The sequence below is a fragment of the Sturnus vulgaris genome, chromosome 7 (assembly GCF_052056855.1).
Source record: "Sturnus vulgaris isolate bStuVul1 chromosome 7, bStuVul1.hap1, whole genome shotgun sequence".
In the NCBI taxonomy this organism is placed as follows: domain Eukaryota; kingdom Metazoa; phylum Chordata; class Aves; order Passeriformes; family Sturnidae; genus Sturnus; species Sturnus vulgaris.
Window position 1 is genome coordinate 20,807,914 of NC_142249.1, and position 26,529 is coordinate 20,834,442.

The window sequence follows — 26,529 nt, forward strand, 5'->3', positions numbered from 1 at the left end:
CGTGAGGGTGATTCCACTGGCAGAATGCACGGTTCATAAGTGAGAAGGCCACTGTCAGTACTGTGGCCTGCAGCCAAGTTTCATAAACAGACCTGTTACACAGTGTTACTTTGCACTAGTGTATCTTACTCCACTCGAAAAGTGGATTCACTTTTGATGTACCCTTCTACTGACAATTCACCAAAAAAAAAAGCAGAAGTCACTTCAGTCCTTCTTGGTTGTGCCTCCTCTTCAGCGAAAAAGACATAATTTCATTCAATTCCGTTTCAATCAATACACTTGCTGTGATAAATCAGATGTTATTTTACAATAGTTTTTAAGAAGAGAATCAAGGTAAGTTGTAAAACATAATATTAATTCTGGACTGTAGAATTTTAACTGGTTTCTGTGATTAGCTCCACAGAAATAATATACCCACCAGTATGGGGCAGAATTAGTTGTTCTACATAATGTCAAATAAACTGAAACTTCAGCAGTAAACTAGATAGTTTAATTCAATCCCTGTTATAAGGACAATCTCTGTTGTAAGGACAACATTTGTTTCAGTTTCTTTTGCTTAGGTTAAGAAAAAGTAGAGGAGGGAAATGCTGTTCTCTATCAGATTCTAATGTCAGTGTTCCAACAAAGCTACATCTTCTAACACAGTGCACTCTCACCAAGCTGCTTCATACATTATGGAAATACTGTGAGATTACAAGCTATTTAGTCATAAACTCTCATAAAATGAAATTATATCTCTCTTACTAGTAAACAATAAAACCTGGGACATATGCTTCTCTAAATTCATTATAATCCTAAATGAAATCACAATTATAATCTTAAATGAAAATGTTACAATTGAAATAAGTTTGTGAAATCTGTCATTCCAGAAGTGGGAAGCACCAATGTAAGACATTCTTTACATACATACTGCATAACCTCTGACATTTTAGTGTACTGCCAAGCATGAAAAAATGGGTTGGTTGGTCAGCATAAGAAACACTATTGACATATCACATGCTAAATGTTTGTGAATTACAACCTTGTATTATCAAATGAAACTGATCTAAAATATGTTAATTCTAAAACACACTTTCCCAACAGATCTAGGGAATCTGGATATAGATCTGCTTATGTTGTTCCTAAAGTCCTATGTATCTACATGTATAATTCAAGTAAGAGTAAATTTTATCCTATGGCAATTTTCATACCTCTTAAAGGCATTATTACTATGAAGGTTTTCTAAGGCATTTACCTTGTAAACATTCTCACAGGTGCTTAACATTAAGCATGTGAATAAACTCCATTGACTTCAATGGAACCTCCTAAATACTTAAGATACTGAGCTGAGACAGAACACACTGCTTGTAACAGTGTTGGGTTTTCAGTCCGATCCAATCAAATGCAAATCAAAACTTCCATCTGAACAATTTTTCTGTATGTGTTTCTAGTTTTCTTGCATCAAAAGAAGACACTAACTTATCTATGAGATTCAGGAAGGGAAATTTCTCTTTTGTTTCATAACCTGTTTTTCTGTTCACTTCATACCTTACAAAGAGGAACTATCAGGAGCTTATGAGAGTAGATATTATGAGACAGTAGAACAGCACTTGGAAAAAAAGTAATGTGAAAAGAGCTCTTCAAAGTTACATAATGCTTCAGAATCTCCCCATTGGCTTGTGATGCTGTCTTTGGGCCACAGTTTCTCCATTTATTCAGCCTTAACACCCACTTCCTCTTTGGTTTGTATTTCATCATTGCCAGGATATTTTTGAATGCACAGATTGCATCACATTATCCTCAGGAAAAGGCAAAAGAACCCCCTAAAATTAAGCCAACTGAAGGAAACCAGGCAGTTCAGCCTTTAACCAGAAGTCAGACAAATCCATTGCCACTTCCATTTTCCTTGCCTAGAAGAGCCCATATAATGGCAAATTTGAAAATAGCAAAAACTTTTTTAAAACCTTTCACTACACACCCATAATTTTTCTTTCAGTACAGTACTGCATTACAGTATTCATTCTGAATGTTCTGCTTTTTTTGAGAACAAATTCCCAAGAGCAAAAAGAGTAAAATAAATAATTGCTCTTTACAGTTTTTCTTCAAATAGAGGATTACCTCTAGTCAATGCCTGCAAAGATTAACCTCTGTTTACTCACAGTGCTAAGCAAGACCACTATCAAAAAGCCATACAAACCTAAATTTGGATCTTTCTGAAATAGAACCAACTGCATAATATTACAAGTAATGGCTACTACCAGAATGCTGTGTATACACAACAATACCCTTTCAAGTTTTAGTCTGGAATGTGGCAGCAGGCCAGCACATTATCTTCTAATCCATTCCAAACCCAGGTTGCTAAATATTATAAATATTCATATATGCCATTGAAAACTATGAAGGGCTTTAGTCACACACTTTTTGCATAATCTTTATGTTCCAAAAATTAAAGAATGTTTGCCCTTTTTTTTGCATATGGATAAGAGTGTGAATTCCCTTTTGTTCATCTCCACAAAACCTGAAAACAAGTATGCACAAATTCTCTAATCCTCTTTTTGCACCTGAAGGGTGAGGAGGCTTGACAAAAAGAAGCATCAGTGGTCAGCACCATGGCACTATCTTGTGCTGCCATGGCAGGTCAGCACTTCCAGAGCTTTTTCCTGACTTCTGCTCCCTCTACAGGTGTTATTCGTGAGATAATGCTGGGTAATGTCATATGGAGAAGGTGTCACAGAAAGTAATCTTTGTTCAGGCTCCCTGATGATTTGAGAAACAGCACTGATAAAGTTCCCAAATTGCATCTTCCCTTTGTCTATGAATACAAAATTCTGTACTGGCAGTCAGAGTGCAATTATGCAGCTGAGGTTTGAAAAAATGAAATCAGTAAGTGGTCACTTGTATGAAATACTGACTATCCCTAAGGACAGCCATGCTTAGTACTTTCCTCTCCTTTCCCTGCCAAGACCTAATTCTAGGAAAGCGCTTGTAAATTTTTTCTAAATATATATCTATAAAAGCAGTGACACTTAAATGGTGTACATTGCCATGTGCTGCAGGTTGTAGGTTATCCTGTATCTGCTAAATCATACAGAGTTTACAGGAACTATTACCACTGGTGCTATTTGGGTGCTTGCCTTCACCTGAGAAGAGGGTCATTCTAGATCACAAACTAATTGTGTTTGCAGCCTACTGCCATCTTTGTATCTTTCATGCACTTGCAGCTCTCAAAATGTTCCCCACCTGCCAAACTAAAACTACAGTATTTAAAAAGCTTTACAAGTTTTGCTACTCTGTAACAAGTACATCTTCAGTTATTACAAAGATGAGTCTTCTAAAGGCACACTTACAGCACGTTCTGTCAACTCTCCAGGGAGAAGAGATGCAGGTGGTTTGGTGTCATGGCATGTATGCCAAACTAGAATATACATCTGAGCAACACCATGGTGGAAACAGCTTGCAGCCTCTCCTCATCAGCTTCTTGCAGTGAGGTAAGTAAAAGACTTTCAATACTTCTCTAAAACCATGTCTTGTTTGCTATTGAAGACAAAGCCTTTTACTAAAAACTTGCCCTATAAAGACCAGTAATTTTAGTAATTTTGTCTATTTATTGACAAACGTATAAATAACACTTTCCAAGCTGGATTTTAAGGCTTCATGCAATGGCATGAGTAAAGAGCACAAATATAGTGCAAAGACAAAGAGCATACCTATTTCTAACATGTTCAATACTGTTTCCCCACATCTTGTACAAACCAAATTGGTCTATTTACAAACTTCCCTCTTTACCCATAGCTGTGGCTTTGCCACACATGGTTACTCTCTTCCCTGGCTAGGTGTCCCTGTCCTCTCACTCCTCAACAGCCTCCTCCAGATAAGACATCTGTAAGGATCGGGAGATGGGAAGGGGAAGAGAGAGCAGGCAGTCACAAAGGCAGCAGCAGGTGAAGCTCAGCAATGCTCTGCAGAGTGATGTCCCCATACTACTGCCAATACCACAGTCCTGTCACTCCACCACTGAAAAGATCAATATATAGGAAAGCATAGCAGGAAGAAGTTGACTCAGTGTTTTTCCTTGTTAGCTTGAATTGCTAAAAAAGACTAGGCTAATGTGGTTCAACACCATCTGTCTGTTTTTCCCTTCTTCTCTAGATAATTTTGTTCAATTTGAAAAAAGAACCCAGAGTTTTCAAACACAAGAAAGCTCCTACCAATTTTCTGTGAAAACAGATGGCTGTGGACAAGAGAAAGATTGTGTAAGTGCCCTCCTGTCTCCTTCAGGAAAAAAGCTGTAGTGCAAGTTCCTATGTTATGACAAAAGCCTATTCACACAGAATTCCCCAGCCATGAAGAAACAACACATGCCCCAGCCACGAGGAGAGATCTGAGCAGAGCTCAAGCAGCCATGAAACACAAATGTTTAGGAAACCAGGCCTTGGTTTCTGGCACTCAGGGAGCTCCTGGCTCAGACACTGCCTGACAGCTCCTGCATGTTTTAAGATGCATCATTTAATATAAATAATAACAGAAACATCAAAAACCAGAAAAGATTTAAAGGAAGCTGTTTCGGCTGAAGAAATGCCACTAGATCAAACTTCTACTTTTGGCTGCCAGTTACAGGAATAAAGTTGTCAGCAGCACATCAGCTGTCGGGATCAGAGCTCTGTGGTGAGAATGCAGACATGATGCCAGAGGCTCTTCTCAGTTTCATCACTGTGCTTACATGAGAGTCAGAGGGACCCACCTCCTCCAGTGGCAAGTGGCACCACCAGTGGCAACTAGCCAGATATTTTTATTCATAAACTTCAGCAAACATAAAAGGAAATAATCTTCCAGAGAACCAAGATGTGTCAGAAAGATCAGTAAGAGTGGCTCCCAGCAACATTCTAAGGAATCTCTTATCTGCTGCATGATGTTCTGCTTATGACAGAATATCATGCAGCAGAATAGACAGAAACAACAAATGGCAGGACATGATTCCTGTGAGGAAAAAAATCTGGTTTCTACTTTTCTCCTGAAAATGGCAGAGTAACATCACAAAACACCTTGGGCTTATACTTATTTAAAAGAGAGGAGAATTTATCTGAGAGTTATCTGGCTGAGTGGTCTTGTCTTCACAGTTTAATATCTGGCAATTATGTGTGGCTATGACAGTTGTAAGCCTAACGCAAGTAGGCGGCAGTGACTGAGGTTTAACAGTAGGCTTTTCTTCTTTGCTTGACCTGATGACATATGCAAAAAGCTAAAAACTGCCAGGTCCACAGTAGGATTTGAATGAATTATGTGGGTGGAATTTGAATACAGGTTGCTCTGAACAGCTATGGGTTGAGAGAGGCAGTAAAAGCACCATTGAAGCATGCAGAAGAGCTAGTGAAGAACAATAAAAATACAAAATACATACTTGTATTAAGGCCTGGAGAAAAAGCAGAATGAGATTTTAGGTAGAGTTCCAACCAAAGAAAGGCTTAGAATACTATAAAATGAGAATGTTTCTCTTTCTGGTATTGAGTTGAGGAACATGAGACATAATACTGATTCCTTAAAAAATATGCAGCATCAAAAATAGACTAACTGATTTTCACATTCCTTTCCTAAAGAAAATGATCAAAACTCAGATTACTGGTACTAAATTCTTGCAGTATCGGGTTCTACTAGTAAACTCTTGTTCTGGGGGTAAGATTTTTTTGACGATAAGACAATGAGCAGATTAGGGCAAAGATGGCAGATCTGCAGCAACTTAGATATAGATCAGCTTAAGCAGCTATAAAACTCACTCTTGGCCTAGGGCATGCCAAAATGTGGTATAGAGTGGTACAGAGCAGACAAACCTGTGTTGAACTTCTGTCTATAGGAAGTGCTTACAGAAGAGCTCCTCCCTCCTGTAATGTCTTTTACACAAAATCAGGCATAAAGAGCCTGAAGTACAGAGCTCTGAGGCCAGTGGATGTACCGGCTCTTCTGGCTCAGGAGGTGTAAACAGGCCAAGTGAGGTGGAGGTGCTGGAGCCAGCCACAGAACCATGGCTATAGCAATGCAGCTGCCATCCTTTCTGCTTTGGAGGTGTTCCAAGCAAATCAGATCCCTTTGTGCTTCCTAAAATATTTACTATCTATATGATTATATCTAATTAGAAGAGGCAGTCCTAAAAAAAAGTCCTCTTCTGCAGGTAGAAGACTCAAGGCCTTTGGAAGGAGATGGCAACACAGTCTGCATATGCAATTAGAGAATGCCATTATTGCAAAGTGAGGTCAGGCCCTTACTCAGGCATTAGCACTGCCATTTACTTACAAAATGTCTCAACTTAGTAAAGGGGTATTTTCACCCAAGGACAGAGCTACAGATTAAAATCTAAGAGAATTCACTCAGAGTGATGATCACTTTTCTGTGAAGTTTTTTTAAAGAGATAAAAGTCCTCTATTTTTCTCCTCTGCAGTTATCAGTGCTCAGAGGGTCAGACAAATGCCTCCACAGTGCAGTGGAAATAACTGGAGTTATGTAACTCCAGTGGAATGGAGTGGTTCTGATTACTGTACTACTAAGAACAAGCACATATAGGTGCCAGAGGAAATATGCTCTAGAGTGGCTGCTGAATGGCTGAGAGGAAACAGCCTCAAGTTGTGCCAGGGGAGGTTTAGGTTGGATGTGAGAAAAGAATTCTTCACTTTAAAGGTGTTCAGGCATTGGAATAGGCTGCCCAGGAAAGTGGTGGAATCACCATGCCTCGACGTGTTCAAAGAGCTTGTGGATGTGGCACTCGGAGTCAAGGTTTACTGGAGAACCTAGAGGTTCTAGGGCTAACAGTTGGACAGAGAGATCTTGGAGATCTTCTCCAACCTTACTGATTCTGTGATTCTATTATTTACTGCCAGAGCAGTAAGTCAGGTTTGGTTTTGCTGTGAAGATGGCATAGCTAGGTTTGGCTAATGCAGGTTCTCAGATACAGGTGTTATTAACCACATTAATGAGGAACATGGCCTTAGCAACCAAGAAAATGTCTTCTCACTGCTGAGAAACTCAAGTTTCAGTTGAGACTTCTGCAATGAAAAGTTGCCTGCCTGCAGTTCTTTGACAATGGTGTTTGAAATAATAACAGCTTAGGTGCAGGACTTATACCAAATTTGAGCATACCCTAGCCTTTTGTAATTGATTCTCCTTTCCAGTATGAAAGCAATCAAGCCACAGACACCTCTTTTCATTTTTCAAAGGAAAGAAGAAAAAAAGATGTTGTGCAAGTTCTTTTCAATGCTTCTTTCATTCTCCAATGAGCAATGCAGAAGTCTGCCAGCCTGAGGCAGTTCAGGCCTGTTTGAAGGAACAGCGGTTAAAATCACAGGTTGGTCCCAAACTGTTAAAAAGTGTCTCTAACAACTCTGCTTCCTGCTTTCCTAGGAAAGATTTTGGCTGTGCATGGCTCAGTGGGCAGTTTATTCTCCACCTCTGTGAGGCTTTCCAGAAAACCAGAGGCCCCAGGCTCTGTGTACAATGCAGGCTATTTTTGCCAGGTCCTGGTCCTGCCTTCGTTTTCTCCAGCCCTGGAAGTCAATGTTGAGAAGTTCACTCTTGAAGAGGAGAACAGGGAAGTCTTTTTACATTTTCTTTCAAATATGTCATACGTACCATTTTTTCGAAGTTTACTAGATTGTCAGTGAATGTCTTGTTTCCCTCATGAGTAAACGTCATGTCTGTATAGAAATAAAAGACACATAAAAGCCCATTTCTGAATCATGGCAATACAAAACAGCAGAATGTTTTATCTTACAAAATTGTAGCAGCTGTAAATGCAAAACATTTAGGTTTTAATTTGCAGCATTTCTGAGACTAATAAAATTGAGCTATGATATTCAGATGTACAAGAGCAGTTTTTCTTGTCTCTGTGTCATGCTTTTCATAATGGAAAAAGATTATACCTCACACTGAGATTGATTTTTGCTTTTTCTTGCTGCTACTCTTATCCTTCAGATATCTGACAAATAGCTTTCAAGTTAATAATTCTGGTAACATCCAAGCTTACCTTTTATAAGCAGTGGCATGAAAGGAATTATTGGAGGGTCCAATTTAGCTACAGTTAGTCTGTAGGCCCTATGGTTTCTTGATGGATCCTTACAAAAAAAGAGAAATCAAATAATTACTAATATGTATTATTATATGTATCAGGACACCATATGCATTCATTTAGATGTCATGGCATTTATTAAAAACATTATTTTTTCCTGTGACTTTAAAAGTGCATCTGCAAATTCAGACACCTTTCCTCATTCTCCCAGACTGGTTACATGATGAGAATGCAGCCACTAAACACAAACAATTTTTCACGCCAAATAGCGAGGTAAGATATGATTATAAAAACATTCTTCATAAAAGAAACCACACATTTTTTCCTCCCTCTTTACAGCTGCAGATCCAGTTTTGCATATATTGTAGCAATAAAATGTATTGCCTGGAAAAATCCAGGTTGAAAAATAGAATTTCCCATATGTACTATTGGAAAACATGTGATAAGGCTTTTCTGAGTTCCCAGATTAACTTTGAGTGGTACATAAGTTCTCTCAGAGTAGGTTCCTAAGAGTATAATTTATTAGTCATACATACTTGTTTTAGCAGCTCTAAAATGGGATCATAAACTTCTTAAAGTCAAACAAGGACATATAAAATGTTCTGAATCAAAGAATTCAAATCAGAAACAGAATTATCTCAGATTGTGCATAGAATAAGGGATCTATTGCTATTCACCATTAAGCTTTCAAACTCTGCATAGATCTTCTTGAACTTGCTTGGGAGTTTCTGTTAATAAAAACAAAAATAGCAAACCTTAATTAAATCTGATCAGTGCAGTAATTTTACTGTAAATGCCAGTTCCTTCTACAACGCCCTAAGTCAGGAAAGTGCTCTTTTTTTTGCCAGATATTTCTAACAATGTGCTAATCTAAAATACAACATGTTTCCTAGCAACCAGATTAAAAATAGAGACGGGACCAGCCATGAAACCTGGATCCTGATTTAAACCCTGACTTGAATTTAGTCCTTTGGGATGTTCAGATTCAGATTTTTGTTTGGCTCACATAGCAATCACTGAATTCTGAATGTAAGTGGAAATTCATGTGAATGCTTTCAGGACATTCCTGATTATAGCCTATCTGAAAATATAATTTACACACAGCTTTCATAGGGGCAGATCAGCTTAATTATTCATACCTATGATGAACTGCCCTTACAAACATTCATAGCCATGCCTGGGCATTTCCAGGAGGTTTTTTTCTCATGCTGATGCATTTATTGGTAAAATTCTTAACATGCTTAGCAGCAAAGGTGCTCTATCACTTTCTGGGATACAAATTAACAAATATTTTTTCAGTCCACAATATCTACACAAATAAATAATGGTCAGTTGATCATGCAATGATTGAGATTAGATGGGCTTTACTTAAACACTTTCTATCCCCCTCATGCATATTATGATATACAGATTAAATAACTTTATAGTAAAGACTATAAGATATGTTATAAATTGGTTTCAGAGATCACTGTAATTTATGTACAATCAGAATATGTCAGTTAATTTTCAGTAAGAAATTCCTCTGTATTTGCAGAATTTTTTAGACTACTATTAGCAGTGGATAACATTAAAAATTAATAGAGACTTTATAGTGCAGAAATTATTTTTTGCAATACTTTCCACATTTGGAGTGTGTACCCTAGCAAGCTATTTACACTGTGCCACAGCAAGGGCCTAATTTTTAATGATGTGTGTCAACAACTGTGTGCCTAGTTTGCATATGCATGCGGATTAGGTATTTGTGAAATAAGTGGTATAATTGGACATTTGCACCTGCAAATATCTAATTTCTGCATGCAACTAATGTAAATGCATGATAATATAAAAAAAAAAAGCAGGTCTTGGTATGTTTGTCTTTAACTATTTTCTGGCTAAAAATCAAATTGCAGAAATTCTCTTCATAACCCAACTACTCTACAGAACCAAAGTGTGATAACATTTCCTTGACCTCAAGTTAATCCTCCACGTGTACAAATGATCTGTTCCTCCCCCCTCCACTCAGGTGCCCATTTCAGATGTAGTATATACATTCAATTCCTTCTTCTCTAGTCCTGTACTCAGCTCTCCCAACTCCTCTCAGTAGCCACAAATGAAGGGTCGGAGAATTTTGAGAAACTGAAAATCTTTGCCTGTAGCACTGATTGTATATGATATATGTACTTTTGAAAATGGGACTGGTGTACTCTCAGATGTGTGAGTCTCACCTCCTGTTTCAAAGCACATTTTTAAAGGTGTTCAAATTTTGCTCTGAGTTGCATCAATAACCTCAGTCATGCTAGTTATTTGGAAGCTCTAATGAACAAAATACACATTTAAAATGCACATTTAAATCCGTACTGCTTTTGATAACCAGTATGTTCTCAGTGGTTACACTGTGCTGGACGCTGCACCTTTTTTATACACTCATATGCAGAAGAGCAAAGCCATAGAAAAAGGTGGAAGCTCTGAGAATGAAGACCAAACTGACAGTAAGCATGGAAATGCATGTCAGAGAGAAAACCAGAACTGGTTAGGACAAACCCACATTTCTGATCTCCCTGTGGAGATCAGAAAATAATATGCATAAACAGAGGATGAATTTAAGAGAATTATCAGTGGAGTGATCTCACTGAACCACCAGTAAAGTAAAGGCACACAGAGGATGGGCTGATCTAAGAGGTTAGCTGGCTAGCTTGCTCATCCTGTTGGGCAATTTAGCTCAGCAACAGGAGCCGCTGTTGTCACTCTTGTTAACTCCTGTGAGTATTCAGCACATCCATAGGTGTAGTATACTGCCTTACTAATAAATACTGCCAGCCTTAGCTAAGGCTTATGGTCAGGAGCTGAGTTAGTAAATCTAGCTTTGTCAGTAATAAAGGCCCAATTCATGTTTTTGCTAACTCAAAGCACAAGTCCCCATCAAGCTTCCTGGAATAGGATTTTAGCAAAGACTTACCTCCCATGTTAATGAGAGACGGCTCACAGCAACATTACTCAGTCCCATAATAATAGCGAAAAAGGAATTCAAATTTTTGTATTCTTTACAGCTGAAACACAAAGGGCCAGGTTTTAAGTTGTATAGATCAGTCAGAGCAGTACTTATGACAATTTTAAGAGAGCTGAACCCAGACATCTAGCTAAGGTGTGACTGAATTTAAGCAGTCCCGGCCAGCATGCCTGCAGATACCTCTTCACCAATGTGTTAGCACTTCACCACACTCCGGAGGCGTCTTTCCCTTCTCTCCTAAAATGACCTCCCTTCTTCTACTTCACTGGGCACCAGCGTCTGCTGGTACTTCACTTTTTGGGAAGGAGTTCTAGTCTTTGATATAATTTCCCACCCAGAAACACAGTCCTGAAACTGGGCTCAATTCAGTCCCAAGGGATACCAGAAAACATGTAAACAACTGTTTATAACCTTATTTGCTGCAGAACTTGCTGACAGCTTCTGAACAGCTAAGCTCTCCTTAGGCAATCTTCACTGCAGTTTACAGGGCCACTGAGTCTTTTTAAAGGGAGAACACCAGCTGTCTAGAGATGGCCCATGCCAGAGACCTCTCCTGCAGTACATGATTTCTAGTACTTAGAGATTCTGGGATTTCTAGTATGTTTCAGGAAAAGAAGTGCCATTTGTTACCAGCATCATTAAAGAGGTCCCAGGCAAAAGGAGCTCCAAATCACACTCCATCTCTCATGCAAAGGAGGATTTTGCTATCAGTCAGGAAAAACTGGAACACGTAATTGAGTACTATGGAAGATCCAACATGCCATATGAAGGGGCAGATACAATCTGATGAGCACAGTCAATGCAACTGCTCAGCTGGGTCTGCATCACTGGCTCACTGACTTAATAGGAAGAGAAGAGATAGAACGAAGCCTATCAAAAGAAACCTCCTAAAACTGCATCTGACTCGGTTTTTGCAAATAATCTCTTATTTTTCTCAACTGATGTGCCAACATCCAATTTCAGCACCTCAGTTTCTGTTTCTTCAGCTGTGAGTGGCTTTCCTTAAGGGTTGGTATTGAGACTGTTGGGGTTTAACATCTCTGTGTGGTGCAGCTGACACCCTGCAGAGAAGGCGTGCCATCCAGAGGGACTTTGACAGGCTTAAGAGGGGGACTGTGTGAACCTCTTGAAATACAAGGCCAAGTGCAAGGTCCTGCACCTGAGTCAGGGCAAGCACAAGCATAGGCTGGGTGGAGAATGGACTGAGAGTAACCCTGGGGAGAAGTACTTGGGGGTGCTGGTGGTCAAAAATCTTACATGAGCTGATAATATGTGCTTGCAGCCCCCAAAGCCAACCGTGTCCTGGGCTGTATCAAAAGCATCATGGCCTGCAAGTCAAGGGAGGTGACTCTCCCCCTCTGTTCTTGTGAGACTCTGTGTCCAGCTCTGCATATGTTCCAACATATGACGGACATGGATCTGCTGGAGTGAGTGCAAAGGAGGGCCACAAAGATGATCAGAGAACTGGAGCACCTCTGTTGTGAAGATAGGGTGAGAGAGCTGGCATTTTTCAGGCTGGAGAAAGCTCCAAGGGAGACCTTAGAGCATCTTCCAGTACCTAAAGGGGCCGACAAGAAAGCTGGAGAGGAACTTATGACAAGGGCATGGAGGGACAGGTCAAGGGGGAATGGTTTAAACTGAAAGAGGATAGGTTTAGATATTAGAAAGAAATTATTTACTGTGAGGGTGGTGAGGCACTGAAACTGTTTACCCAGAGAAGTTGTGGATGCCCCATTCCTGGAAGGGACCAAGACCAGGTTGGATGGAGCTTTAAGCAAGCCAGTCTAGTGGAAGGTGTCCCTGCCCATGGCAAGGGGAGTGGAACTCGATGACCTTTAAGGTCCCTTCCAACCCAAACTATTCTATGATTCTGTGATTTACCAAGAAAACTTTAACGAGATTCAATCTATGATTCTCATATTTTTAAATTCATCATCAAAGCTCTTAGCTCCTTTGAGGTGTCCTTAGCTTCAGACAAAATGAGTACAATCATCTCATCCTACTATCTGACTCCATAATTGCCACATCATCCTATTCTCCATTATCCATCATCCACACCATTCTATTCTTTCTGTACCTCCATTTTACCAGACTTGGATGCATTGAGTGGGTGAATCCTTTAGATCTTGGCCTCACTTGTGTCTGCACTGTGTGAACACTGAGCACGTGAATAAATGATCTCTCCAATATGCTGGTCTCTCTGTTGGGAGATTGCTGCCCTCTCAGATCTTCTGGCAGAGCTGCTCATACAAATTCTCCCATATCAGATTAGCGACAGTGAGCAAGGGTAGAAAGAATAAACTGAAATGCTAAAGCTACATCAACTTAATCTTCTGGTGCAGGTCAGGGAGTGCCTCATTAGTGGATCTGAGGGGAGATAAAGATAAAAAACAGACAGGACAGACAGGATAGGCTGTCAGTGATAACCTCTTCCCTAGGCATGAGTAAATCCATAAGGGATATCCGTCCTCAGCCCATGACAGGATTAGGAATAAATTAGGGCAGGGTAAAATAATTAGCAACACACAGCACTAGTACTCAAACAAAGTAGGCAGCTGCAATTGTATCTGCAATATTTAATTTGAATCTGTTAAGCAATACAATTTGACCAAGTCCCAGTTCTATCCGAGGTATTCTGTAAATTCTACAGGGTCTAAAATAAATAGCTCAGTTCCAGGTAAAGGACCCCTGTAAGACACTAGAAACAGTGCTGCATGGCTCTGCTGCATATAAACTGCATGTAAAATGTCAAAAAGTGGATCCTCTAAAGCACCACAATGCACCACCTCAGAGCAGAGGTCCCTCTGTCTCACAGAACGGACTGGACCGGAAAAATCTTCCTGTTTGGATGAATAGCAAACACACACACACAGAGTCTGGTCTCCAAAACAAACGTGTATGTGGTTAAAATCTCTTGGTACTTACACAAGCATATTCATCGTTGCATTTTCTCTATAAACACTTCAGAAATTTCTCACAGGCTCCTTGGGCTTAGAACATATGCACATGTATGGAAAGAATGATTTTCAAAAACTGAATGAACGTGTCTGAGCACACTGATACACAAGAAGGCTTCTAAATAGCCTGTGGATATATCTGCAAAGAGGAAATAAACTGTATTTGCAGATATCCATAAGAGTGTGTGCAAGCACATCTCAGAAGGCCTTTCTCATACAATTAATAAGGGAAGAACTCACTGTTGGAAACAGTTCACTTCTCCCCTTTGTTTGAAAGTTTTTTCCTACAATAGCTGGAGAAAAGAGATGAACCTGGTAACCTCTACATCCTTTTCCAGCAGATGCTAAGGCGACACTGGCTCCTGGAACTGAAAGCACATGTGCACAGCACTTGGAGCCAGCACTTGGCCTTGCGCTTCCTGCACAGACTGGGAGCACACATCAAGGTTGCATGGGGTGGCAGACAGAATGATGAGCCTTTTGCAATGATATCTGCACCTCAAGCCACAGAACTGAAAAAAGCTTCTCAGTAGCAGTTATCTTTGAAAATGAGTACGTGCAAGGCATCTCGTTACCACCAGTCATGCCTAAGATTAATAGTGCAGCACTGAGCTGTTCTCCCTGAACACTTTTCTAATGAGTCTAGTACTTCTAGGTAGGGTAAAGTTCTCATTAGGCCTCAAGGATCTTCACAGGCAAAACTTCCTCAAAGATATTGCTTCAAGGTCTGGGCTTTTTCTCCCCTCTAACTTCGGTGCACTTTGTGTTTGTTTTAGTGCATGTGTAGCAGCTGTTACCATGGCAGCACTGCACAGAGGGCAGCAGCCTGGCAAAACTTCCCAGTGCCTTTCCAGCGGCTGGAATTAAACACGCTCCCTTGGTTTGTACAGAGGAAAATCTTGTGCTTCGGATTTCTCTGCTTTTAGGAGACAAAGAGGACCCAGCAGAGCAGGCCGCTTTTAGCTATTTATTTTTAGCATTGTAGTGATACCAGAAACATGGACGTAAACAGGAGGTTGTCAGGCTGTTGTAAATAGCACACGATTAAACCCATGACTCCGCGGAACTCGCAGGCTAGGGCAGTTTATTAAGGAGATATTTAACTGTAATTTTTAGGATACTTGATTTCAAGTGTTTATGGAAATTACTATTGTATCTTAATGACCACATTTCAACATTTTCCCATTTCATGCCTGAGATTAGGAAAGACCCCGACGTCTGTGTGGGTGCCACTGCCCTCTCCTGGGCACAGCCCGCCAGGCCGGCAGCTGCTTCCCAGTCCTGCGCTGTGCAGTGACATAATGGAATATGTGGTGCGTGTATTTTTAGAAACTAAAGAGGTAAATTCTGTCCTCTGTTCTAAATATAAAACTGATCCTGCATACTCGCCACTAGATTTTTAAAATCTTCAGCTTTGACCAATCGTAATCCAACCGCAGGGCCAAAAGAAGCTCCCAGAAGGAAGCTGGTACTTGCAGAGCAGGGTGTCCAGGAGGAAGAAGCCACACTGATCCCCAGTTTTGATGTGAACACAGACTTTTCAGCTATGTGCAATTACTAACTGGGAGGAGGGCAGCATCACAGCAGCAACAGTAATCTCTTCCTTTACACAACTCTGTTTAATGATGCAAAAAAGTTAAAAGCTTGGTTTAACTGCAAGTAACATCATCTCTGTTAGTAGAACTGCCTAAAGGCTTCTAGTTACAATGCCGAGAGCTGTAGAGAAACACTACAAACCTCAGCAAACTGTTTTTCAGACAGCAATGAATGCAATAAATACACCATGAGCTGGAAAGGGAGGGTGAGTATAACAATGATAAAAATCTGTACCTATGCAGGGCATGGATATACACCTGCTCCCTCTGAAGTCAGTCACTGCCCTGCTCTTGACTTTCAGGAGTCAAGGGTGACATCTCTGGCATGAAAGTTCCAAACAGTTTAAATTTGGATAGGAATAAAGGAAGAGAGAAAGAATGCTATCCAACCTCAAACCCAGCAGTTAGTAACAAAAGAGAACATTCATAGTCTGCATTTTAAAACAAACGTATTAGGAAAAAATCACAGAATCACAAAATCGTTAGAGTTGGAGGGGACCTCTGGAGATCATCCAGTCGTACTCCCCTGCCAAGGCAGGGTCACCTGGACCAAGTGACACAGGAATGTGTCCAGATGGGTTTTGAATGTCTCTATGGACAGGGAGACTCTATGAACTCCCTGGGCAGCCTGTTCCAGTGCTCTGCCACCTTCAACACAAAGTTATTCCTTATGTTGAGGTGAAAGTCTTTGTGTTTCAGTTTACGCCTCTTGCCCCTCATTCTGCCTGGGCATCACTGAAAAGGGTCTGGAACTATTCTCTTGGCACCACCCTTCAACATATTTGAATGTATGGACAAGATGTCCTCTCAGTCTACTTTTCTCTAGACTAAACAGGCCCTGCTCTTGCAGGCTCTCCTCCTGTGAGAGATGCTCCAGACCCCACATCATCTCTGTGGCCTCCACTGGACCCTCTCCAGTGTTGCTCGTGCTGAGGAGCCCGAACTGGGCGGGGTACTCAGCCTCACCAGGGCTGAACAGAGGGGGAGGAACACCTCCCTTGACCTGCTGGCCACACTCTTCCCCATGCATCCAGGATCCCACTGGCTCTCCTGGCCCCCAGAGCCCACTGCCAGCTCATGGTCACCTTGTCATCCATCTACCAACAGTCCCAGTCCCTCTCTGCAGAGCTGCTCCTTAGTAGGTCAGCCACAACCTGTGCTGCTGCTTGGGGTTACTCTTCCCCAAGTGCAAATCCCAAAGAGAATGAAAGTAACACCAGTGTCACCACCTCTGTCCTACACCTCTTTATTCTCCCCTCTTGATTTTCCCACTCGGGGCAATTCTGAGAGAGGTTGTCTTGAGTAGCACCAGAACCATTTCTGTTCTCAGGAAAATTCGGCTCAATTTTGTTAATATTTACTGATTAATGTACTAATATTTGCTAATGTATGGAAGGGTAAATGAAGGATTTTCCTAATGAACTGAAATATATTTTCTCACAAATTTGATGTGTAAAAATGGCCCTAACAGATCATAGATCAAGGAGAATGGAGAGTAGCACAGGAAAGAAGAATATATATTAACAAGGTTCTATGCAGCCCCATAAGAAAATGGACAGAATTACCGAATACAGAATGCTTTAACCTCTACTCTGTGTGGCTGTCTGAAAAGAGAAAATAAAAGCACATTGACTACACCGAACCTCACTTCCAGCTCCCATATGATTGCATACTCACTGGGCTGCTATCTTAATGTATTTCTTTAACAGCTGAACGCGCTTGCTGAGCTGAGAGCAAAGACAAATCTCGGTGACAACCCAGAACTGAATTTCATTGAATCTTCTTAAAAACAAGTCCAGATTTGCTGTGGTCTTTTTAAAATTGTGCCTTCCAAAAGTGTGATAGATCAATTCCAGCTAGGAAAGAGAAAACAGTTTGGAATTTTCTTTTTTGAGGTTGTGTCTCTTGGACAGAGGAAAGAGGCTAAGAACAATGAAGCAAGCATCTAGCCTGAAACTTGCTCTGCAGTTTACATTTCTACCTGCATAGATGAGGATTCACGTTACAAATCCAGTATAAAATAGCTGAGGCATAGGTAAAAAATGTAACTATAAATATATATAAACAGCTTAATACCTTAAAACAAACAAAAGTAATTCAACTAGCAGTACATGCTCAGAAGAAGTCTAACTTTATTCTTCTATTTTGCCTATAAAATTAAGGATGTCTTACATTTTCAAAACTTGTAGGTGGCTTCATTGTAGAATTTTTGAAAATCGAGCTTAGAGAAGGTTTTGGAAATAATGCAAAAACCTACAATGTACAATTAAACACTTTCTAATAGATTCTAACCCCCTGAATAGATAGATCCTCATACCTCATGCACACAGTTGAAGAGCTCCCAGTCATAAATTGTCATCTGATGTGCTAAGTCTTTGGAACTCATCAGTTCAAATGTTCCTACTGTACCAGTAGATGGTCCTTCTTGTTCTGGCAATGGTGCCTACAAACAGGAAAATATTATAAAAATCTTTTAGACATGCTAAATCTTACGGTTAGTGCTTTCATTCCATTATGTTTCTAACAATTCTTTTTTCAGTGTGACCCCTTTCCTAATCGTATTTCTAAGAGCAAAACTGAAATTTGCAGTAAAAGTGAAATTTTCTTTTAACCGCAGGCAGGTATTAGGAAATGAGAAGCCCTATGCAAAATCAATATCCAGTATGCACAGGATAGTCAGGAAAACTCTGAAAACTTTTCAGAGACACTGTAAGGAAATAAAACAGACTGTTCTCAGTGTGTTATTAACATTGTTTTAAATATTGAATCTATAATACATGTTGTGCTAACAAAAGCATGTGTTAAGCATAGGTTCTAAGCTCTTAAACAAAAGAAGTTCTATGTTTCCTTTCTCACATACACAAATAACTAGGTCACCAAGGACAAGCTAAATACTTTTACATATTCCTGATTCTAATGATGAGAATTATTACATCTGGCACGCTTCAGCAATCTGCAGTGATTGCAAGATCTTCTGATCAGTTATAAAATAACCCCCATACTTTATTTTTGACAGTACACAAATTTGATGCACAATTTGTGATTGCAAATTCCTGGCTAGGCCGATTAAAATTATATAAACACAGTCTTATGAGAAAGAACCAAGTACAAAACGTTTCTGAAAGGCACTTCCATGCCACCCAATAAATGAGATGCGATCTATGATTTGGCACACAGGTGAAGTATTATACAGAGATTTAAAGCATGGCTTGAGCTCAAGTCAGGTTTGAATGGTCTGTTGTACATATTAGGATGAAGTGTTTGAACCAGTGCTGCTGCGATAGTTCCAGCGAAGCCCTCTCAGCCCGGAGGGTGACGCTGGCGCAGAGGCGGCGCTGAGCGCACGGGTCAGCGGCTCTGTCCCAGGAGAGGGCGGCAGAGCTCACACGCCGCTTCCCCCGCTCCTCGCTGCCTTCGCTAACACTCAATGATGGAGCACACGACTGTCAACCCGCTCCTTCCTCAGCACAAACTCCCTGCAGTCTGACAGATTAACAGACCATATTTAGATGCTGCAATATAAGAAATGAGCCTACTAAATGAATCCTATTTTATATAGAGAATATATTAGCAACAGAAATAAGCCTGACTGGATAAATACATCAAATCACTTTCTCAGTAAAACATAGTGTGTAGGAGCTTTACTGCTGTATGAAATCTTGCTTTGTACCCTAGGGAAAATTCTCCTTTCAATTATCATCATCATACAAACTAACTAAAAATTATTTAACTAAATCACAAACATTATCACCTTACAAGCTTGATCTATGATTTAGAAAAATAGTAGAAAAGTATTCTCTAAAAAAATCCAGGCCAGCCATTAATATTACAAGTAACTGCAGATTGCTTTGAATTGGGATTTGCACAAACGCAAACTTTCTTTAGTTTATGACAACATATGAAATAAAAGTACAGCAGCTTTGTGTAGAAAATTCTAAGTTGTGGAAATCTGTGAAAGAGAATTGCCTACAGATTGAAAGACATCGTTTTCCCCCATTTGGAGATGAATACAACATAGCTGTTACCATAACAAACAAATATTTTCCAAGGCTAGGAAAGAAGCACTTAGACGCTAACTCACAGCATATTTGAAAATTCATCTACCCAGAACAATTTTCACATGGGAATTGCCAAATGTAATGTGGATAAATGTTCATGAACAGGAAGCAGCCAGAAACTGGAATGTGAAAGAATTAAACTGGGAGGCAGCTAAGGTTGTAACATTTTTTGATTTGTTTATACCTCATTGAAAAAAATGCAGCTGATAAGGGGTTGTAATTTGCTATGCAGTGCTGAGGACCATTTTTAAAGTGCTGAATGTACTTCCCCTAATTCTTACTGAATTCAACCTAGTTGATGAAAAGTAGCACATTGCAGCCCTGTATATTAGAGCTCCCTGCAGCACTCTGAGTACTTGATGCACAGTAAATAGCACAGGGAAAAGGCATGGAAAGCCAAGACAATTTGCTGCCAAAGCTATGTGTACACAGACAATGCAGAGCCATATATAAGTACCCAGCACAGTTGTACTGATGCAACACCCCTGTTTTACAGTAGCATGCCCCATGAGGGTATCTACTTGGCAGGATTAATTAACCTTAAGGGAACACCAGAATTTAATAAGCTGAACAAGAGGTATCTCTGCATGGAACTACATATGCTGGATGTGCATTCCCTGGTTGCTAAATTGAAAGCAGCAGCAAAGCATAGATTTTACCATATCCATAAAAGAAATCAGGCATACATACTAAGTGGCTTGTTAAAAGCATACAGGAGGCTGAAACAAGGCTAGGAGTAATAGAGTTCATGCTGACATGACTTGGCAATGACATTTGTTTTTAATGAAATAAAAGGAACAAAAAGTACAGTCAAATCAAACTCTATAAAAGCAGACCCCATGGAGATCGCTAGAATGACTGTATAAACTGTAAGTACTTATGAGCAATTCTACCTAAGAAAAAAACAGACTTTCTACCAGGAATATTTTCTGTGGTTCTACTTGGAATTATCTCAGATTTTGACACAGTATTTTATGGGGATAAGAAATAAAACAAAAATAAGGAATTCACTGCTGGAATGAAATGTCTAGAATGTTTTAATTGGTAACAACTATCTTAGAAAATATATCTCTATGACTTTGAGGAGATAATTCTGTAATGAAGAAGTACTGCATGTCTTGGTGACAATACTCAGCTTTTCCTAAATGCTCAGTGTGACAGAAAGAGTACTGGAATCAAGTTCTGTTGTGTGGATCAGATGGATGGATTTCTGGTCTGCTTTGGGGAATTACAACATTAGTTTGTTTTATTTTCGGGGCTCATCCTACTTCAGTGTGACAAGCCCTTTGTTGCCACTGTTTCCACTAGTTTTTATCTAAAGTGTGGATAATGCAAAAAGGGCCAGGTGTTCAAATAAACCCAAGCCCTGATGTTCCTGAGCACTGCACACACACATACCAATGAATCAAACTGATCCCGTGGGCAAGCAAACAGCCGGCCATTAACGCTGAGAGTGGTGAACACTGAAACATCGTGAGGCTTGAGCACAACCTTTTCTGTAAAAATGAAACAAATTATTATTTATTACATAGAGAGAGAATTTACAGCAGAATTGATCCACCAGCTGCACAGATCACCCTTCTGGGAACAAATTTTGCCCAGTAACCCAATGTTCAGGGTACAGAATAGAAGACAGTAAGATCCTCTTTATTGAAGAAATGTGATAAACTCAGCCCAAACCAGTCTCCCTACAGAACCAGAATCCCAGTCCCAAACTGTACAGACAGGTGAAGAAGCCTGTGCTGCTATCACTAGAAACAACCTGCAAAAATTAAGCCTAATTAGGGAGTCCATTCAATCACTGCTGAGTTGTAAGCACATGGAAAGTTGTTCTTAATAGAAATTGCTCTGGAAGGCAGTAACTGCTGAAGGAGGTGATGGAAATGCATTACAACATTTCTAAAAGAGCATCATATCACAGGTAAAGAAAAGATAATAAAGTAACTTACAAAACAGTCTCTTCCAGCATATGTTGGTGGTCAGCAAATTGGACAATAAAAAATTGCTTCAACTGCAAAAAGTAAAGCTGCCTGGTGTCAGTTCTCAGGAAATGAGCCATTTTTGGCAGGCACCACTGTTTGCAAAAATGCCTTCCAACACAGCTCTCATTACCTCTGTGTGTCTCCACACAGTCATACTCAACCAAAGCACTTCAGCAACACCAATTCTCCAGGAGAATTCACCCTCCAGTTACTCTTGCATTTCACAGCCTAGATGGGGCCCTGATCCCTGACCCTCTGCAATCACTAGGTCAGTGTGTTTGGCACTAAGTTGTAATGGTTTGCAGACAGAGCAGCCAGAATGGTAATGACCACTGCAGTGTTTTCTGACATTACTGATTCCCGAGTCTAGCATGAATTTATCCACGCTTACCTTCTATTTCTCTTGTTAAAAAACTCTTAGAAGTCTAACAGTGAAGGATAATTGGGGTAGCTGTGCTCTGCAACATGCAGATACACAAGCTTCTCCATTGGTGCTGTATCCATGTGAGCTGAGGTCTGTGCCTGCAGTAGAGGAAGGTTTTGCCTCTCAATTAAGACTTGAGTGAGAGCTGAACATAAACATGGGTTTAAAACCTTGACTGAACTAATCTTTCAATCCCTCCAAAAATTCTGCTTCACCATAACTGAGAACTGTTAGGATGATGTAAGTACAGTACCTCCTCCTGAACTCATCTTTACTATGATGAGGCCTTCTCCAGAGCCCAGCTTGTCTGCTACTGCACTGATCACTTCCTTCACAGAAGAAGACACTGGCACACGGATAGTGGTGTAGGTTTGGTCTATGCAGTACACCTTAAACAGAACTAAAGAAAAAAACATTGCATGGTTTACTTCCTGTGTAAAAAACACATTTACCATACAAATTACTGTCACTTCAGAAACCACTCCTCACAAATGAGACAAAGAAACAATAAATCACTACATAGCTCCCCATTCCTCAGATGCTTTACAATTTCTAGTATAGAAATCTCTGACTTCCCAGAGTTTCGGATTTTGGATTTTCAGTGTTCAGTGAGATGCCTGTCCTATGAATGAGAAAGGTGCAGCTGTATGAAAAGAGCAGCTACTGCCTGTCAGGACAGACACAAGAGGTAGCATTTCCCTGGCAGCAGGAACTGCTTCCCTCTTTGTAGGCTAGAAACACCACTATAGACAACAGAAGCTGCATGACTGGCAGGATGTCTGCTGTTCATATATGGTTAGTTCCAGCTTTTAACATGGTTCTTCCATTGGTCTGATTTATGCCACCAGCTTTCTCAGCTACATGACCTTGAATTTTGTTACCTTGATTTTACTGCTGTTCATTAGCAAGAGCTATCCCTTAATATAAAATATGTTGAAGAAGCAGCTGCTTTAGGTGATGAAGTTCCACAAAACAACCATTAAGAGTACCCTATCAGTAATCTGAAAATGACATTCTGATACACTGCTGCAAATTTTACCACAATCTCTTCAGAGAATCAAACAGTAGCAATAAGGCAAGCCAGCAGATTTTGGTTTTTAGGCTGTGTGCCTAGATACTCGGATTCTAGATCTGTGGTCTGTGGCATGATTATCTGCTCCACTCCTACCTTGCAAAGGAACACTGCACATGTTAGCTCAAACTACACAGGGCAGACAGAGGTTCAAACATGACCTCCAGCTTACACTCTGTATTGCACTGCCATTACTTGCAGTACAGTACCTTATTGGTTCTTCCCTGTTTTGTTCATTCCTTATTTTAAAGGTTTTTACATCTTCCTCTGAGGAAGCAGTGTTTGATAGCACAAGTAAGTAAGGGAAAAGACCAGGAGCATCTCAATAATAGAACAATGGGCTAGCAAAAGCAAAGACTCTTTGTTTCAGGCCAGCCTTCAAAACTCTAGGTAGGTACATTCATTTATTTTTAGACTTTTTTTTTGAGACAGATAAATTTATATAGATGTCAGTGGCTCAAGAAAACTTAGCAGAGAAGAAACTCACCTTCATCACTGCCCCTGATAGGCTGGCGTTTCTGTGCTCTGTCATCACTTGTGTTGAACAGCTGCAGAAGAACTTTGTGCTGAAAATGAACCATCAAGATTCACGTTAATGCAAGAATAAATATGTGGTACACATCAGCTACAATACATCTCTTATCAATGGCAGGAAAAAGAGTAGCAATGTAAAATTAGACAATGTTAAAAGCTATCTCTCAATATAACAATTGAGCTATAGCTCATATATACATGATTACTAAAGAGAAGATGCTTATGAACTTGCTGTACTTAAGATTTGACTCGAGAAAATGGACAAATAAATTTTCTTACCTTCTTTTGTGGTGCTTTAGGCTCTTCAGAACTATAAAAAGGTAAAGTATAGAATATATAATTAAATATTGTCTGGAAGATTTTGTGTACAAAATCACCTATAGAACATGGACCACTTGTCAAACTAGCATATCAATATAATCATATTTATATGTGAAAAGATTAGATGATACCACAGTTAATCTATGACCAAGGCAGAAAAAATATACAAAGTTCATGTAAGCATGAAATAAGCTTCTGTCAATCTCTGTGAGGGTATGGTGTTTGCAAGAATGATGTGGGAAAGAGGGCCATAGACATTAATTCAAATAAGCCTGCATGCAAACTTTCAATTTCATATAATTGAGTGTCATTCACAAAATGGCTTTTTAATAGATATAACCAATATATTTTCATCATCAATTTACTGACAAAAACGGCAGGAGAAGGAAAAAAAGCAAAAACTATGCTTACATTTGCTTTACAATTTTCTCTAGCTCTGGAAGTTGCTCCTTTAGTGCTGCAATCATTCTAGTATCATCTGATACAGATACATAAAATTCCTGTAAATGATACAGAATAGTCTTTAAATAACTATAGGGGTAAAGGAGCAGTACTCAGGAGAGAGGATTATGAGATGACATCTGATAGCTTAATGATTATAAAGAATGATAATCTGCATAGAGGAACACATGCTGGGCCCAACCCTCTATTACTTTTACTTGTTTATCTCCAGCTGATTTAAAGCAAGAGTTATATATGCAGAAGGGAAGCCTGATGAGGCTCCTTAGCTCACTCTGTAACCACTGACTGCTTGTGTAAAACCTGCATTTTCACATTGTCAAGGATAAAGACTAAAAAATCCACAAATAATTAGCATGATAGGTTTTTTAATTCATTGCTGTTGTAGTCTTTAGTGCTTCTGAGTCACTAACTCTCAGCTACTCGAATCCACTACAGTATCACCTGCTTTTAAACCTTACTCAAACCTCTTCCTGTTACATCTACATAAAACCATCCCAAGGATGGATCTCTGTGCTTGCAACTAGTGATTGCTCTTTAACTTCTGGACTAATGAAAGACTATATGTCATCTCCAAAGCTTGAAAAGCTTTCCCACGTGGGCTTGTGGGGTGTCGACCATTCTTAAAGCCCCTCCCTATTCCCCTCTGCTAAAACATAGATTCAGTTTCAAGCTCTTTAGGACCAGAACTTTCATTCAGCCAGTAACATACAGGATTCTGTTCCATAAACACAATATAAATAAGAATGGCAATCACAATCATTTAACATGACATTGGCAGTGCATTCTTATCTTAGAAATCCAAGGATATGGCAGCTACCACAAAGAATTTACAAGGGTTCTGAAGACAAAGATTTTAAGTTCCAATAGTTGCAGTACAGCTTTCATTCAAATGGAAAGGACCTTTGATTCTGCAGTGGCAGCCCTCCAGCTCCTTCCTGGCACACCTCAGGCAGGCATAAACAGCCCTCCAGTTCAACCCTTGGAGCTCCTGAACCATTCACAAGAAAATACTAGAAAAAGCAAATTCAGCTACTGCTATAACACAAGCTACCCATGCAGTACTTTGAAAGGGATCTGCAACACTATTTTCAGAGGTCCAGAGGCTGGCAATGGTTCAAACACTGTGGTCTGCAGCCAAACCTGAGAAAACAGTTATAAAGTGAAATAAACTTTGCACTTTGGAATGACCTCTTTCACTTCAGTGATACAATGATTCCTTTATACCTCCAAAAAGGCCATTGCTGCTTCATCTTCTTGCAGTAAATCTCCATATAAAGCAGCCCACTGCAGAACCAGTCGAATGACTCGCCTTTTATTGTTGAGAGCATAATCCATTTTCTCCTGCTCTGTACCCTGAGAAGGCTGGGCATGATAGGTGCCACAGTGTCAAGGAAAACATTCAATGATTGAAAATATCAAACCCAGTATGAATTCATGAACAACTGACTTCCAACAAACCACTTTCAGTGCTCAAACGTAACTTTCCAATATACCCTTCTAAATTCTGACATCCACTAGCGTAACAATTTGCAAACTTTTCACTTTTTCATACAGTGAATTTTCTGAAGAGCACAGGAAGGATCACAGTTCCACCACAGGGATGGTTGCTGTAGGGGAACAGAACAGATATGACACTTGGAATAACAAAAAGGATTAACCATGGAGACTGAAGAAGGATATTTCTTCCTGTTCCTCTTTGGAAACAGTTGAAGAAAAAGAAAAATGTCACTTTGTGTTTATTAACAATTCCAATTTTGCATTTGTGAGGAAGATTACCAGAATTGTGTTATTTCTTTTGTTTATACAAATTATTGTAACTCAAGATGAACTTCAGTCCCATTAAGGGAGGGGGACTTTGACATTTACAGCCTAAACTGACTATAGAAACACAGGGAAAAATATAAATTTTATAATTGCCTCATTGTCATGAGGAAATCAGACATTTCTACCATGTCAAATAAAGTGTTTTTAGGACACAATACTCTGTGAAAGTTATTTTGTGATGAACAGTAAGAAAAAATGGGAAACATTTCATTGACCTTTTTAAAGACAAAGCATCAACATTACAAAAACAAACAAATAGCTGAAAGGCCAAAAGTAACATTTAAT

The 26,529-nt window shown here is 39.8% G+C and overlaps 1 protein-coding gene across 5 annotated transcripts in view; it reads right to left on the bottom strand.

The window, feature by feature from the left end:
* The window catches only part of RAPGEF4 (Rap guanine nucleotide exchange factor 4), a 146,541-nt gene that overhangs the window by 3,336 nt on the left and 116,676 nt on the right, over positions 1-26,529 (bottom strand). For all 5 annotated transcript variants that reach the window (XM_088168030.1, XM_014880223.2, XM_088168032.1 and 2 more), the window contains 12 exons: positions 25,645-25,795; positions 24,370-24,458; positions 23,917-23,947; positions 23,591-23,669; positions 22,285-22,431; positions 21,024-21,121; positions 17,885-18,010; positions 17,245-17,423; positions 10,965-11,055; positions 8,707-8,757; positions 7,988-8,075; positions 7,594-7,658 (listed from right to left, as the gene is read on the bottom strand). In XM_088168030.1, coding sequence (XP_088024156.1) covers positions 7,594-7,658; positions 7,988-8,075; positions 8,707-8,757; positions 10,965-11,055; positions 17,245-17,423; positions 17,885-18,010; positions 21,024-21,121; positions 22,285-22,431; positions 23,591-23,669; positions 23,917-23,947; positions 24,370-24,458; positions 25,645-25,795 — 1,195 coding nt within the window. The remainder of the gene's footprint in view (positions 1-7,593; positions 7,659-7,987; positions 8,076-8,706; positions 8,758-10,964; positions 11,056-17,244; positions 17,424-17,884; positions 18,011-21,023; positions 21,122-22,284; positions 22,432-23,590; positions 23,670-23,916; positions 23,948-24,369; positions 24,459-25,644; positions 25,796-26,529) is intronic.